The 14,093-nt window shown below is 42.9% G+C and overlaps 1 protein-coding gene across 2 annotated transcripts; it reads right to left on the reverse strand.

Annotated features, from left to right (window-relative positions):
- Positions 1-70: 70 nt before the first annotated feature.
- Positions 71-13,075, reverse strand: LOC124057785 (histone-binding protein RBBP7). 2 transcript variants are annotated; one of them, XM_046386455.1, is made up of 12 exons: positions 12,861-13,075; positions 12,052-12,196; positions 10,664-10,809; positions 8,798-8,971; positions 8,572-8,687; positions 8,159-8,319; positions 7,891-8,017; positions 7,724-7,801; positions 6,799-6,875; positions 3,067-3,124; positions 2,704-2,814; positions 71-1,047 (listed from the first exon to the last, which is right to left on the reverse strand). In XM_046386455.1, exons 1-12 carry the CDS (start codon positions 12,874-12,876, stop codon positions 985-987), a joined length of 1,272 nt encoding a protein of 423 aa, XP_046242411.1. In that variant the 5' UTR covers positions 12,877-13,075; the 3' UTR covers positions 71-984. The 2 variants fall into 2 exon arrangements, with proteins under 2 accessions (XP_046242411.1, XP_046242332.1); XM_046386376.1 differs by having other exon boundaries at positions 8,798-8,974; positions 12,861-13,071.
- Positions 13,076-14,093: the final 1,018 nt, after the last annotated feature.

Below are 14,093 nucleotides of genomic sequence, written 5' to 3' on the forward strand. Positions count from 1 at the left end.
CTGTTCGGCCAGACCTCAGTCCGAAGAGATTTAAAATTCACATTACTGTAAACACAAAGCTTAGTTTCTATAAAGTTATAAAAGTTTTATTGCAATTTGTAGTGCAGGAAACAAAACATGACAATTTCACATTATGTAAGAACACAAAAGAGAAGAAAAAGAAAGATTTGCATTTCCTTCAAGTGCACTCGTTTAGTCCCACACTGTTCACTCAAGCAAAAATACTGAAGTTTCTGTACCTTATGAACAGGGAATGTTTTTTTTTGTTGTTGTTTGTTTTTTTAAGGACAGCCAAGAAGTGTCAGTTGCGAATAATATTTTGTAACAAACGCCACCACGAGTTGGGAAACAAGGTATGAAAAAACCATCTCCCTGGACATGCCCACTGTTTTCAACCCATGACACAGTTTTGACAGATGTAGGTCAGGTTTCCCAAAACAACTTCGGTACTCAGATAACCAGTGTCCAGGTTTTCTTACACAGCTAACATCTTGGGGGAATGTGACTATATAGTGGTTTTCTGGCTACCAATAAGTCAAAATGTAAAATAAGACTTTCACGTTTTCTGTCAATGAGCCTTTCAAAATGAACTGGTCTTAACAACAAGTTCAGTTCAGTGGCCTGGCTGATTAATTGATACGGGCAGGACGTTTAACAAACTACTGGTACAGCCGGAACTTGGCTCTGATGCGTAGAAAACTGTCATCCTATTCCAAGTGCTGAAATGCTTGTGGGTACCCGGGTCATAGTGAGGTGTAAGCAGGATTCAGGATTCAGGAGACTGAATCCAGCTGTCTGTTAGAGGAGGGAGGAGGGGTGGTCCATTCCATCTCTTACTGTCCACGTTGTACTTTGATGTGGAGAGCAGACTTTTTATTTTGCACTTGAGATAAGCCAGAGAAGGAAACGCCAGGCTGACTGAGAGCTCAGGGAGTGGATGAGGGGTCCCTGCAGAGAAGCTCATGCCCATCCGAGTTCCGCTCACTAGGCCTCCAGCTCTGATGCAGGGGTGTTGTCTGCCTCCTCGTCATTGTAGATGTTCTCCGCCTGGTAACAGAACAAGGACGAGAGGACAAAACATACAAACATCAATGTACATCATTTTTGGCAGCCTCACAGGTGTGAGAAGCAACACACAGTGTAACCACACTGGACATGACCGCTTAATTTGGACATCAGTATTTGTAAACTGAATAAAGTACTCACATTATTATATAATAAAGTGACCCCGTTCTATTTACCTTTTTTTGTTTTTGTGTTTTTTTGGACTGGGTGCAGTGATGTAACTGCTATCTTGAATATATGCACAGATCCGTACAATAAAATGACAGATGACAGATCAGACTAACAGACTAAGGAATGTTCAGCATTTTCAGTCAGGCATAACTTGATCTAATGTTACGGGCAGAATGGGAACCAGCAGCTATAAGAGTAAAGTTTGGACAAAACAATCTAAATGAATGTGCATAGAAAGCTATGTTATATGAAACTTTAAAAGTATCAAAAGCAAAAGCAGTTGTTCTTCAGTAGAAAGTCTCCTTTGACTGATAGATGATTAAATGTGAAGTTATTAGATTGTTATGCTGAAGCTTCAGCAGGATTTAATTGTTTACTATAGATGTTTGAGTGGGAAATAGCTTGAACTATTGGTTATACAGTCTGGTACTTCAATGGGGGCTGGGCCTCAGGCATGAGAAGACTGATTTGTTAATATTTCTCATAATATTAGTTATTTCTCCCCCTTGTGCCTTTCACAATAAAAGCAAAGTCTGATCTCAGACTGCAGTCAGTCTGAGAGACGGTATGTGGTAAACGCTCAAAAGTTTGGCTTCACTTGACAAAAGTGCACAGGATACAGGAAGCCAATTTGGCCAGCATTTGTGGTTTCATTTCTCTACTGCTGACACAGTACACACAGTACAAAGTGTGGGAACAGGCACCATTAGCCATGGGTTTTACTGTGGATAAATGTTCTGTATGTTAAGCCAGCAAGCTTCTTTCTTGATCTCTTTAGAACATCAACCACTCTGACGGTGTGCTTCTGTGGATGTTTGGGCACGAGTTAGAGATTAAAGATCTGGAGAGCATGAGGAAATATAGTTTTTAGGTGAAGGTATATCTGTGGTATACCAGAGCTCTTACAGTGTGGACATTTCAATTCAATTTCAGTTTATTTATTTATATAGCACCTTAAACAATCAAAATTGTCTCAAGATGCTTTACAGAAACCCAGAGCCTGAACCCCCGAGCAAGCAGACAGTGACAAGGAAAAACTCCCTTTTAACAGGAAGAAACCTTGAGCAGGACCCGGATCGCAAGGGAGAACCATCCCGCTGATAGTCAGCTGGGTGAAGGATGGGGGGAAGGGGTAGACAGGACAGAGAGGATGAAAGAGAGAGAGAGAGAAACATGCAGTAAACATCATAAATTACAAGGACAGACATGACAGGTTGTTATAATTGGAATTCTGAAGACTATGCATTGTATGTATTTGTTCTGCCAATATAGCAGGAAGTAACTTACCAACTCACCAAAGAATCAGGATTCTCAAGTTTAACTTTAACTGAGGCTTGTGTTTGATAAAAAAAAAAAAAGAAAAAAAAAGAAGGAAGCAAATTGGTGTATGAGGAGAGGCTTGAGCTGTCATCATGTGACAATCCCAAAAAGAAAACTGTGTGGCCTGTGGATTGTAGCTGTATTTACCATCTGCCAGACTTGCATGATGTTGTCCTCGGACACTGAACAGATCACCCATGGTTCATTGGGGTTCCAGGAGAAGTCAGAGATCTTGGCTGTGTGGCCGCCGTGAATGAACTGATGGAAAAGAAAGGTAAGGACAGGAACTTTAATAACACACAGAGGCAAAAAGGCAAGCAGGATTTGGAACCATCAGCATGTTTAAACCTTACAAATGTGAACGGTCAGTGCTTTGGAAGCACACTGGAGATGCTGTTTCACCAAACAGGTGACGTGATGTGTTATCATGTGACTAAGGATCTCAATATGAATGAAAGATTTAAGTGACTAAATATCGTACAGTCATCGTGATGTTGTGATATCACTTACCAGCAGTTCTGGTGGGCCATCCTCAGCATCTTCTGCTGACTGTTCCTCACCAATTTTACTAGGAAAAAATAACAACGACGAAAAAAATGAGTCTGGCACAGTGCAGGTCAAGTGTGATATTTACCACTTTGTTGGCTAACCATTACAAAGACTTTGTTTTGTTTTTAACCTAAGTAAGGGGTCTTCATGAACATCTAGGTACTGGTCTGAATTGGATTATTTGTCATGTAGTGTTCCTCTAAATTTGAACTTACCACTAATGATTTCCTCAAATAGAGATCCACATAATAACATGCTTTCAAATGATGGTGCACATGCATGTAACCGGTGAAACATAACACCAAAGGATCAAAATGCCGTACACCTGAGGAGACATCAAACTCACACTGACACATGTATCAGTACTGGTAATTGCAGTACAGAAATGTCCAAGATAGAAACAGTAAGTCTCCATTACAGAGTATCTCAGTATCTAAGATGGCGCTGTCCCAGATGGCAGCCCGCAGCCACAGCTCTTGTTGTGTTTTTTAATCTTTATATATTTGTTGGTTTATTCCTGCTCGGTTGTTTTCTCTGATTATCCACAACCAGTCATAAAAGTTGTGGCGATGGCTGGATTAAGTTTTATTACTCTTCTCCACGTTTTTCTGTTACTTTTACTACTCTTTGTAACAGAGAAGGTTACTCCCGCAAACAGCTGATTGCGCTGTGTAAGCCCGTGGTGCTGCCTGGAGACAGACCTGTGGTCCCGCAGGAGTTACGGAGGAGACACTGGGGTTGCAGGAGTCAAATGGAGTTAGAGGAGGAGAAGACATAAACCAGCGGTCCCAGTGATCATAATGGGGAACTTGAGGTCTTTGGGGAATACGACTGGCAGCGCTAGTGAAGACCCAGAGGGAATACCGTGAGTGCAGTATATTTTGCTTCAGTGAAACGTGGTTGCACTCACACATCCCGGACAACAGCGTTGAGCTCCCAAGTTACAGTTTGATACGAGGTCACAGAGACTGTTCCAAGAGTCGGAAGAAGAGGGGTGGTGGGCTTGCACTTTATGTGAGTGAGAGGTGGTGCAATCCTGGACATGTGTGTGTGAAGGAGCGGATCTGTACCCTGGACATTGAACTGCTAGTGGTGGGAATGTGCCCGTATTATTTACCGAGAGAGTTCACGTCCACCATTGTTATCGCTGTTTACATCCCCCCATCAGCTGATGCAGCGGTGGCCTGTGAAGTCATCAGCTCCACCGCGGCCAAACTACAGGCTGAACACCCGGATGCATTCATGGTTATTACAGGTGATTTTAATCATGCAGCTTTCACCAATATGACGACTGCCCCACCAGAGACAATAAGACACTGGAGCTCCTGTATGCTAATGCCATGGATGCATATGACGCCACAGCCCCCCCCCCCCCCCCCTCGGCAGGTCAGACCACAACTTGGTCATGATGACTCCAAAGTATGTCCCTCTTGTGAAGAGGCAGCCGTGCACACCAGGACGGTGAGGAGGTGGACACAGGAGGCTGCTGAGGCACTGCAGGACTGCTTCGAGTCAACAGACTGGGATGTACTCTGTGAGCCGCATGGGGAGGACATCGATATGATGATTGACTGCATCACTCAGTACATCAAATTCTGTGAGGACACCACCATGCCAGCCCGGACCGTGCACTGCTACTCCAATAACAAGCCCTGGATCATCAGAGGACGTTTCTTGACTCCTTGCAATTTGCCTACCAGCCCCATTTAGGAGTTGACGACCCCCCCCACCATCCATTTGCATTTGGATGGTGGGGGAAGCACTGTGAGGATCACATTCTTTGATTTCTCCAGTGCTTTCAACACCATTCAACCTCTGCTACTGGGTGAGAAGCTGCGGGTGATGGGTGTTGACGACGCAAGGATCTCCTGGATTACTGACTACTTGACAGGCAGGCCACAGTTTGTCCATCTGGGCAACGTCCTGTCTGATGTGGTGGTCAGTGATGTAGGAGCTCCACAGAGAACTGTGCTTTCTCCCTTCCTCTTCACCTTATACGCCACTGACTTTCAGTACAACTCTGAGTCATGTCACCTGCAGATGTTTTCTGATGACTCAGCTGTTGTCGGGTGTATTAGAGAGGGAGAGGAGGGAGAGTACAGGACACTGGTGGACAACTTTGTAGAGTGGTCTGAGCAGAATCACCTGGGACTGAATGTCAACAAGACCAAAGAGATGGTGATTGATTTCAGGAGAAAGAGGACGCGTTCACAGCCACTACGGATCAGGGGGGAGGTGGTGGAGGACTACAGATACCTGGGAGTGGTGATCGGTAATAGACTGGACTGGATTTCTAGAGGCTGTGTACAAGAAGGGGATGAGCAGACTCTATTTCCTGAGGAAGCTGAGATCCTTCAACGTGTGCAGCAAGATGTTGGAGATCTCCTACCAGTCTGTTGTTGCCAGTGCCATTTTCTTCGCTGTTGTGTGTTGGGGCAGCAGCATCAGAGCCAGCGACACCAACAGACTTGATAAAATCATCAAGAAGGCTGGTTCTGTACTCGGTCTCAGGCTGGAGTCTTTTGAGACCGTGGTGGAGAGGAGGATGCTGAACAAACTGTTATCCATCATGGACAATGAACAGCACCCTCTCCACCACACAGTAGACAGACAGCGGAGCACCTTCTCCCACAGGCTGCTAAAGCTCTGCTGTCAAAGGGACAGATACAGGAAATCTTTCCTTCCACATGCCATCACACTGTATAATAACAGCTAAACTCTGGTCATAACATACAGTCACTACGCACTTTATATGTTTTACTCACTCAACTTACATTCTACTGGCACTCTACCTCTACTTTATTTTGCACTACATTACACTGTTTACTGTCATATATATGCTTTTTTATATTGCCTTGTATATATATTTTATATATGCCACTTTTTATTTTGCTATTTTTAACATTTTGTTTAGCTTGTTGTGTGTATTGCTGCTGCTGCACTGCAATTTCTCAGCCTGGGATCAATAAAGTATATCTATCTATCTATCTATCTACGCACAACTTCAGTTTTACAACCTGAAATGTCTACTCAGTACTCATCCTTGTCAAAAATCTAAAAAATATACATAAGGCAACATGAATTGATATCTTTATAATGACAATGTATCAATGTGTCCCGATAGCGACAGACCTAAAGTGAAAAAACACAATGAAACGGCAACTTTGTGGAGCAAGCCATTCCCAGCTTACTGTTCAGCTGTCCGGCCACAACTTCAAAAATGCTCCTAAAACTGACTGTACAACAGCTGGTGAACATAGGGGACCATTTAGCAACTAAGGAGTCAGATACTTCCTTCAGGAGTCGGGGGAGCAACAGTGCCGAGAAATCAGCCAAGAAAGCAGCAGTGCTGACCCATTCTGGCCAGTAGCTAATAAATACTAAAACTAGCCCATGCTAAATCAAACAACTCTCTAAAACACAAAATTAAACTGCTGTGGGGTGGTTGGTGACATAGGCTGCCACCAAAAGCGCCATTTGAGTCTCGATCAGCCACTCACAAAATTCAACTGCAATAGCCAGGTATGAACCTGTAGAAGGCAGTCGCTATGCATATTAATAACACAAAATGTAAAATTCATGAAAACATGAACCTTACAACGAGCAACACATGTCCATAGCAAAACTTGAAATGAGCCATCACCGTTTGGTATAAAGGTATGGGTGGTAAGAGGGATGACGAACAGTTTTTACCTCAGATCCCAGACATTGAGACGTCGGTCCGTGCCACTGGAGGCCAGGATCGTCTCATTGTGAGGAGACCATTGTACCTAATGAATTATACACATGGTCACTAGCAAGTCATTGTAGCAAGAGAAGTATAGCAGCATAGGAAAAACAATCCCTTTGCTTAGTATGGTCTCCGCTTCAGCTTATATTAATACACTGGACAAATAATGACTCATACAGTGTTGTATGTAGCATTAAGAGATTCACAATTTGACTGATTGGTCAGTAAATAAAGTGAAAAAATGAAACAAATTATAATAATTATCTGTACAGTTCTTCAGGACTGGTACAGGAAAAGGTACAGAAGCCAAAGTTTTCATGCTTCACTGGTCATATGTGGGATACCCTCAATCACAGTCTAACTTTGATCATACTATTGATCTGGAAATTGATTGAAATTGATCTGGTAAGTAATCACATTTACAGTGTTACTGGCTTTAATGTTCACATGACAGATTTTTATTATTACTGTTATCAGGAACCAAATTTGGGTGCTTGTGAGACTGTGGTTAGAGGAGAGATGTCTGTCATAAACATACATACAAAGCTGTGTTGGACTAACAAATAACACTTGAAAGTAATTCAAGTTCTTCCATCCATCCATTTTCTATACCGCTTATCCATCAGGGGAGCTGGAGCCTATCCCAGCTGACTACGGGCGAGAGGCGGGGTTCACCCCGGACTGGTTGCTAGTCAATCACAGGACTGACACACAAAGACAGACAACCACACACTCTCACACTCACACCTAGGGGCAATGTAGAGTAGTCAATTAACCTAATGTGCATGTTGTTGGGATTGTGGGAGGAAGCCGGAGTACCTGGAGAAAACCCACGCAGGCACAGGGAGAACATGCAATCTCCACATAGAAGGAGTTCTATGTTCTTACCTGGAAAATTTCATCTTTGTGGGACTCAAAGGAGTGGAGCTTCAGTTTGAGATTTCTTAGATCCCACAGTGCAACAGTCTGAGAGGAAACAAAACAAGTTTTGAATTAAATATTTACTCCAAAATATTCAATTTTAGACCTCATGTGTATTTTTGCATGTTGTCTACCTTATCAGCAGAACCAGTAGCAAGAATGAACTCGCTGTAGGGGTTGAAACTCAGACAGTTGACCTCAGCAGTGTGAGCATCTACTGCGTGGCTGGCTTTGGATGTGTTGTTGGACCGGGTATCCCATCTGGCAGATAATTAACGAGGGTCAGAGGCAGCAGGGACGTATTTGGTTAAAAATTTTAAAAAAATAATAACGTTTGCACTTGACAACTCTGCCATTTCCACTCAGAAAACCACACAACAGACTGGCTTATCACTGGCTTACATCATGAGTTTCTGATCGTCAGCCACCGAACCAAACAAGGATTCGTGGAGCAAATGCCAGGAAACATCTTCTACCACTGCTGTGTGGCCAGTGAAGATGGTCTTGGCATCCACAATCTTCCCTTCCTTGGGGCCAGCCCCAATGTCCCATAGACAAATTGTCTGGAGAGAAATAAGAGGGGAGCAAACAGTTTTTAAAAGGCTGTTTTTCCTTGCCTGCTCACTGGGAAATGCTGGGTATCTAGATGTTAAGAAGTATGGCCTAGACCTGTTCAAACTCAACATGCCTGAACTAAAACAGGTTTGAATAGTGTGAACACCATGATTTACATTAAAAAATAGATTCTGAATGCCTTTAAGATTAATCACAATCTGTCAGATCGCCCACCCTTATTAGTATTTCTAGTCACTTACATGGTCATCGGAAGCACTGAGGAGGTTGCCACTGAGATTAGGATTCCAGGAAAGGCCATACCCTTCTTTCTGGTGGCCTTTCAGTCTCAAGTCAGGACTGCACTCCCCACTGGGATCTGAGGCACACAAATACACACTGCTTTTACCTACAAGGTGTATGAGTCACTGGAGTATGAGCATTCTGATGCACATAATCATTAGCGTACAAGCAAAGCAGTGATCCAACCTGGCTTAGATGGGTGCTTATTGTAGTCGAAGACGAGCACATCAGAAGTGGGAGTCTTGGTGGCAATGATGCAGGGATTCTGGGGCATGTAGCGGGCTCGGTTAACCTCACCTTCGTGGTTGATCTTGATCTCAATCTCTATTTTTCCACTTACTGAACCAAATCCACCAAACTCTGACAAGAGAATACAATGAGCCTTTGATACAGCCAAGCAATTGTGGGTTAAACCTTACTTGTGACAGGTCAGTTGATCTGTTTTACTAGGGATGCATAATATAATGCTGGCTCTTCACATTGTTGCCTTTCAAAGGCTCATATATGTCTGTATTTATTCTGATATGTTTGCTAGATTGGCTGGTTGAGTTGGACTGTACCTGAAAATTGTTCAATGGCCAAACTAACATACTGATACTACCTCTGGCAACACACGAAAGGAGAAGTGAGCCTTCAGCACACCTACACACAGCTGCACACCCATCAACATACCTGCTGGAAGACAGAAGGACAATTTCAGTACAATGATTGAAAGGAACATCAGTTATTGAGTCTACATAATATCTGAACTAATCAACGCTTAAATCAGTTCCAGACAGTAACCAGCCAGCATATCAAAACTACGGTAACTTGCAATGTTGATGTTGGCTGTGAGGCAGCTGCCGTGGACAATGTTTGCGATTCCACCAAGCATACTGTGGTGCATCGCAGTAAGTATCCCAAAAGCTGCACTCCCCTCTGCTCTGCCGAGAATACGCATCTAGGCTACGACTGATTTAAGTCTCATCAAGCTGCACAGAGCACATCAAGCCACACAGCAAGTCAGACACAAAAACAGCATCAAGAATCCGGTCAATTTACAAAATAAAACACCATGCGCAGACTCCCATTCATAAATTGCCCTTTGACCGTTTAACTATTTATCCAAAGTAGAAGCAAGCCAACAAAACTGGTCAGGTAAAATGTTAAACTCCTGAAATGCTCCCAGTGAGGTATGAAGCCACGTGGAGGACGGAACAAAATTGTGTCACAACTGGAGCAATCAAAGAGGAATTCTGTTGTTTTTAAAACTGGGCCCTGTATTTCCATATTTTGGTGTGTAAATGATTCATACTTATCTAAAGTCTTTGAATTGGTCCAGTAGATCGCCTGAGCTGGCAGCCATGACAGGGCTGCAAAGTAATCCTTCCGGTAACTCTGACTGTCATTAGAGACCTTGTTTTTGCCATACACAGGCAGAGTGTCTGACAACATTACAGAAACAATCCCTACTGAGAGAAACCTTTGTGGTAAAATCCTCTTTATTTAACTGGAAACGCGGGTCTCACTCAGAGAGAAGTCTTGCTCTGAAATTGTGCGAGATCTTTCACAAAAAGGTCTCTCTTTGTAGAGATCCTTTCTGCAATGTTGCCAGACACAATTAATCTCACCCTGTGAGGTACTTTTTTTCAGCGTCACCGTGTCAGCTGAGGTGATCTAATAGACCAGCTCCAAAACTTTTGGTAAGCAGGAGCCATTTACACACCAATATATATAAATAAATACAGGCCCCCCCCTTAATTCTCCTTTTAGGCGTTATTGTGGACATTTTCTAAGATAAAACTGTAGTTGGATTTGTCAGTATTCATCTGTTTTAATCAAAACAGATTACTGCTGAGGCCTTTATTTAGGTTTAAACTTGCATAAAATTGGTCTTCATGTACTCTGTTAAGCTGCTGACCACTAGTGGCAATGTGTGAACGGAAACAATCATACAAACATGACGCTGTCCACTTATGTCCATTTTTTGCTGGGGCAACAGTCAAATATTCCAATGTATGTGGATAGTGAGCTACTTCAGTACTGCTCCAGAATGACTCCTTGGGTATTTACCTCCTTTCTCACTGTCATAGTGCGAGGCGTCAAACTGGGCATCATCGTTTGGTACCTGGACACTGGCAATCACGAGGTGGTTTTGCTCATCTGATGTATGGGTCCCCAAAACCAGCCTGTGGACGGTGTAGTCCTTCCCTTCTGGCCTGTAGCGTTACACAACATGGACGTGATAATAATTTTCAATAAATATTCCGCTTAGTGACAGCTCTGCTTAATGTGTTATTTCAGTCATACTTGGACTATAGACATAGAGTGGCATGTCATTTTGTAAAAAAGTATCCATAAGTGATAAAAGCTATACAGCATATACAGTATGTGCTTACAGGTGTATACTGGCTTCAGTGATTGTGACAAACAAAAATAAGGACTCATAGGCTTGTCTGATGATGGTTTCAACACATTAATATTCTGCAAATTTCTATAGCACTCTGTCGAAAAATAAATAATACACAATGGGTGAGAATAACTAACAAAACAAATATATAGACCACATATTAGCTTGAGTACTAATGATAAGGCAGGTATATTCATAGCGCCAAATCACAATAAAGGTTGTCTCATGACACTTTGCAATTAGAGCAGGTTTTGACAAACTCGTCTGACAAACTTATTCGTAGCCTATTAACTTGTACATTCACACTATGTGCAATTTTTTGCCAGCTGTGTATCCTGGAAGCTGCAGCTCTTGCTTTTAGAGCGGATTATGTGTTAAACTTCTTCACATTTTTTCTAATACTATATTTTACTCTTTGTAATTGGTCGTATGCTGCAAACACTGCTTCCTTTATGTGAACATGCTCATGAGTACCAGGGAAAACCTGGGTTGACTTAGCATGATTGCAGTTGTTAGGCATAGTGAACTGTCTGTCATTGTGTGCTGGCCCTGCGACTGAACAGCAACCAGATCAAGGTGTACCCCACCTCTCGCCTATTGTCAGCTGGGACAGGCTCCAGCCACCCCGTGACCCTGCACGGATATGGACTATAGAAATGGATGCCTGAATGACCATGAATGTATAGACACGTTCATAGTCACAATTACAGACACAACTCGCTTATGCCAGTCCCAGTAAGCGACAAGTAGTCAAAATACACATCTGGCTCCAGAGCCTTGACAGAAACCCCCTTCCAAATATACAGTTCTGTTGTATCTAATTAAATGTACGTTATCAAAGAAAGTGAGAGAGCAGATTTGTAGTTTGTAGACCCAGACAAACTCCAGCAGAAAGAGACTGACTGATTTTGAGTGACTGTGCGTTCATGGAGGTGGCAGACTGTATCTCAGGGCTAGAACGCCAGGAGTATGTCTCTCAGAGACACAACACTTTTTGATACTGTTTCTCTAACCATGTTTTGTGAACAGTAAGATGGAAACGAATAATTACCTGCTGACATCTGGAAGCCACTGGACAGTAAGGCTGGGCCACTCCAGCGCATGAGTCATCACCAGATCATATAGGAAAGGTGTGTTTTTCTTCCAAATCTTGTACTCCTCATTGATGACCCTTTCTTCCACTGCATCGTCATACACTTTAGCAGCAAAGCAAGGAGTTACAGTTACAACGGAAAATAACAGGCTAATGTGCATTATTCTCAGTTCATTTACGCAAATTAGCCGGGGAAAGTAGGTTAAGCACAGACAGATCGTTACGTAGTATCAATGGACTTGACTAACTGGAGTTCACATTCTTTAACAGACAAGACAGCCCTCGTAAGTTACACCAAACGTACGTTCACTGTTAGCTTGCTTGAACGTGACATTAATAAAACCCTATGATAAAACATCGATAAAAAACTTCAAGAATGGTGGCTGCTCGGATATAGTGCATTATTATCTTCCACATTATTTAGCTACATATTATCTTCCATGCGTACAGAACGGATGTGTTGCTCACTGGTACCAACTACGGCGTATATGAAGTAAAAACGAGCAAACAATGAATTAAGTTGAATAAGTGCCATTTGGTGCGTTGGGTGTATACTGAACTTAATGGGTAGAGGTCTGACATGTGGTTCTTTCAGCAACGTACAACCAAGAACAGCGCACAGACTGGCTAACACCAATAAGCTGCTGATGGGACTTTACTGAACTAGCATAACATGCTAGCACCCATGGCTGCGCTGCGCACACAAAGCGGCACATACGGCAAAACGAGCCACCGCTTTATCCGCTAGATAGTTCTAGTGAACCTACCCTCTTTATCAGCCATGCTCCAAACTCTGCGACGTGTCACGCTGCTCGGAAGAAAAGTAGGTATACACAGTTTTACTTTACGGTACTGTTCCCCTGTATAGTACTGCTTAGTTTGAATCACTAGGCTTGTTCGAATTTAACTGCGCCTCGCCTGGAAAGCGGACCAGAGCAGGCGGCAACTGCAAGGGGCGGAGACAAAAAGCTCCGGTCAAGTCGGATGGTTTCCAGCAGCCTTCAGGACTGCACAGGAAGTCAAAGAAACACTCGCATGCTGTTAGATCTGACTCTCATTTATTAAAATGTTTCATCACACCCATATATCAGTTTGTACGCAGTCCATATGCTACTAAGATACTATACGATCAGTGACATTAAAGTTCATTTTACACGAATTTATGTAAATCAGAATCATATCAGATTACTGTTGTATGTAAAGCATATTCTCAAATTACACAAACAATTAAAAACGCTCTTAACATCTGACAGATAATCAATAATGAAAACTTATCTGTTCGTAAACACCTCATTAAACCAACCCGATGCTAATACAGGCCTGTGCATGCAGCTATGATATATATTACTACTGACCACTAAATGTCACCACCAGCCACATAACATTCTGTTAACATAACAAACCTTCAAAATCAGACAAATAAAATCAAAATCTCTCCAACAGAAAAGAAAAGTACGTATCAAACGTCGTATTGTTGTTCTAAACTAACAGTTTTGGATTAAGTGACAGACAGGGACTTCCCATCATGCCCTGGGTCTTGCAGTCGGTAGGCTTGTTCACAGACATATGCATAGATATGGGCTTGTTCGAGATGAACCGGATCTGCGCAGAAGCGATCACCGGCGTTCGCCGCACAGTGCATGCTGGTTACATTTCTGTTCGACTTGATCCTGACTTGCTCTGACGTCACTCACGTGCGGGCAACAATAATCCCGCGAGATCGAGGCGAACGCAGTTTTTGAGCCAGGCGGCTGCAAGTCGAAGCCCTTCGCGTTTCTTTGCTGCAGGTGCTTTCCACCGACTGCAAGACCTAAGGCATGATGGGAAACGTCTGCATGTCGCCTGATTCAAGAGCCGATTGGTTCAGAAGTCGACTCAACAGCGTGACGTTTTATAAAGACTGTTCCTTTTTTGTAGAATTGGAGAGATTTTGATTTTATTTGTCTAATTCTGAATGCTTATTCTGTTAACAGAATCCACATTGGGTGGTTCGTGGCAGT

Source organism: Scatophagus argus, chromosome 1, assembly GCF_020382885.2.
Source record: "Scatophagus argus isolate fScaArg1 chromosome 1, fScaArg1.pri, whole genome shotgun sequence".
Classification (NCBI taxonomy): Eukaryota; Metazoa; Chordata; class Actinopteri; family Scatophagidae; genus Scatophagus; species Scatophagus argus.

Excerpts from the sequence above, each read along its gene's own strand:
- LOC124057785 (XM_046386376.1), bottom strand. Across the intron at positions 8,688-8,797 it reads TAAGCACCCATCTAAGCCAG|ATCCCAGTGGGGAGTGCAGT; the intron begins GTTGGATCACTG and ends TGTGTGCCTCAG. Across the intron at positions 1,048-2,703 it reads TCATGCAAGTCTGGCAGATG|GCGGAGAACATCTACAATGA; the intron begins GTAAATACAGCT and ends TTCTGTTACCAG.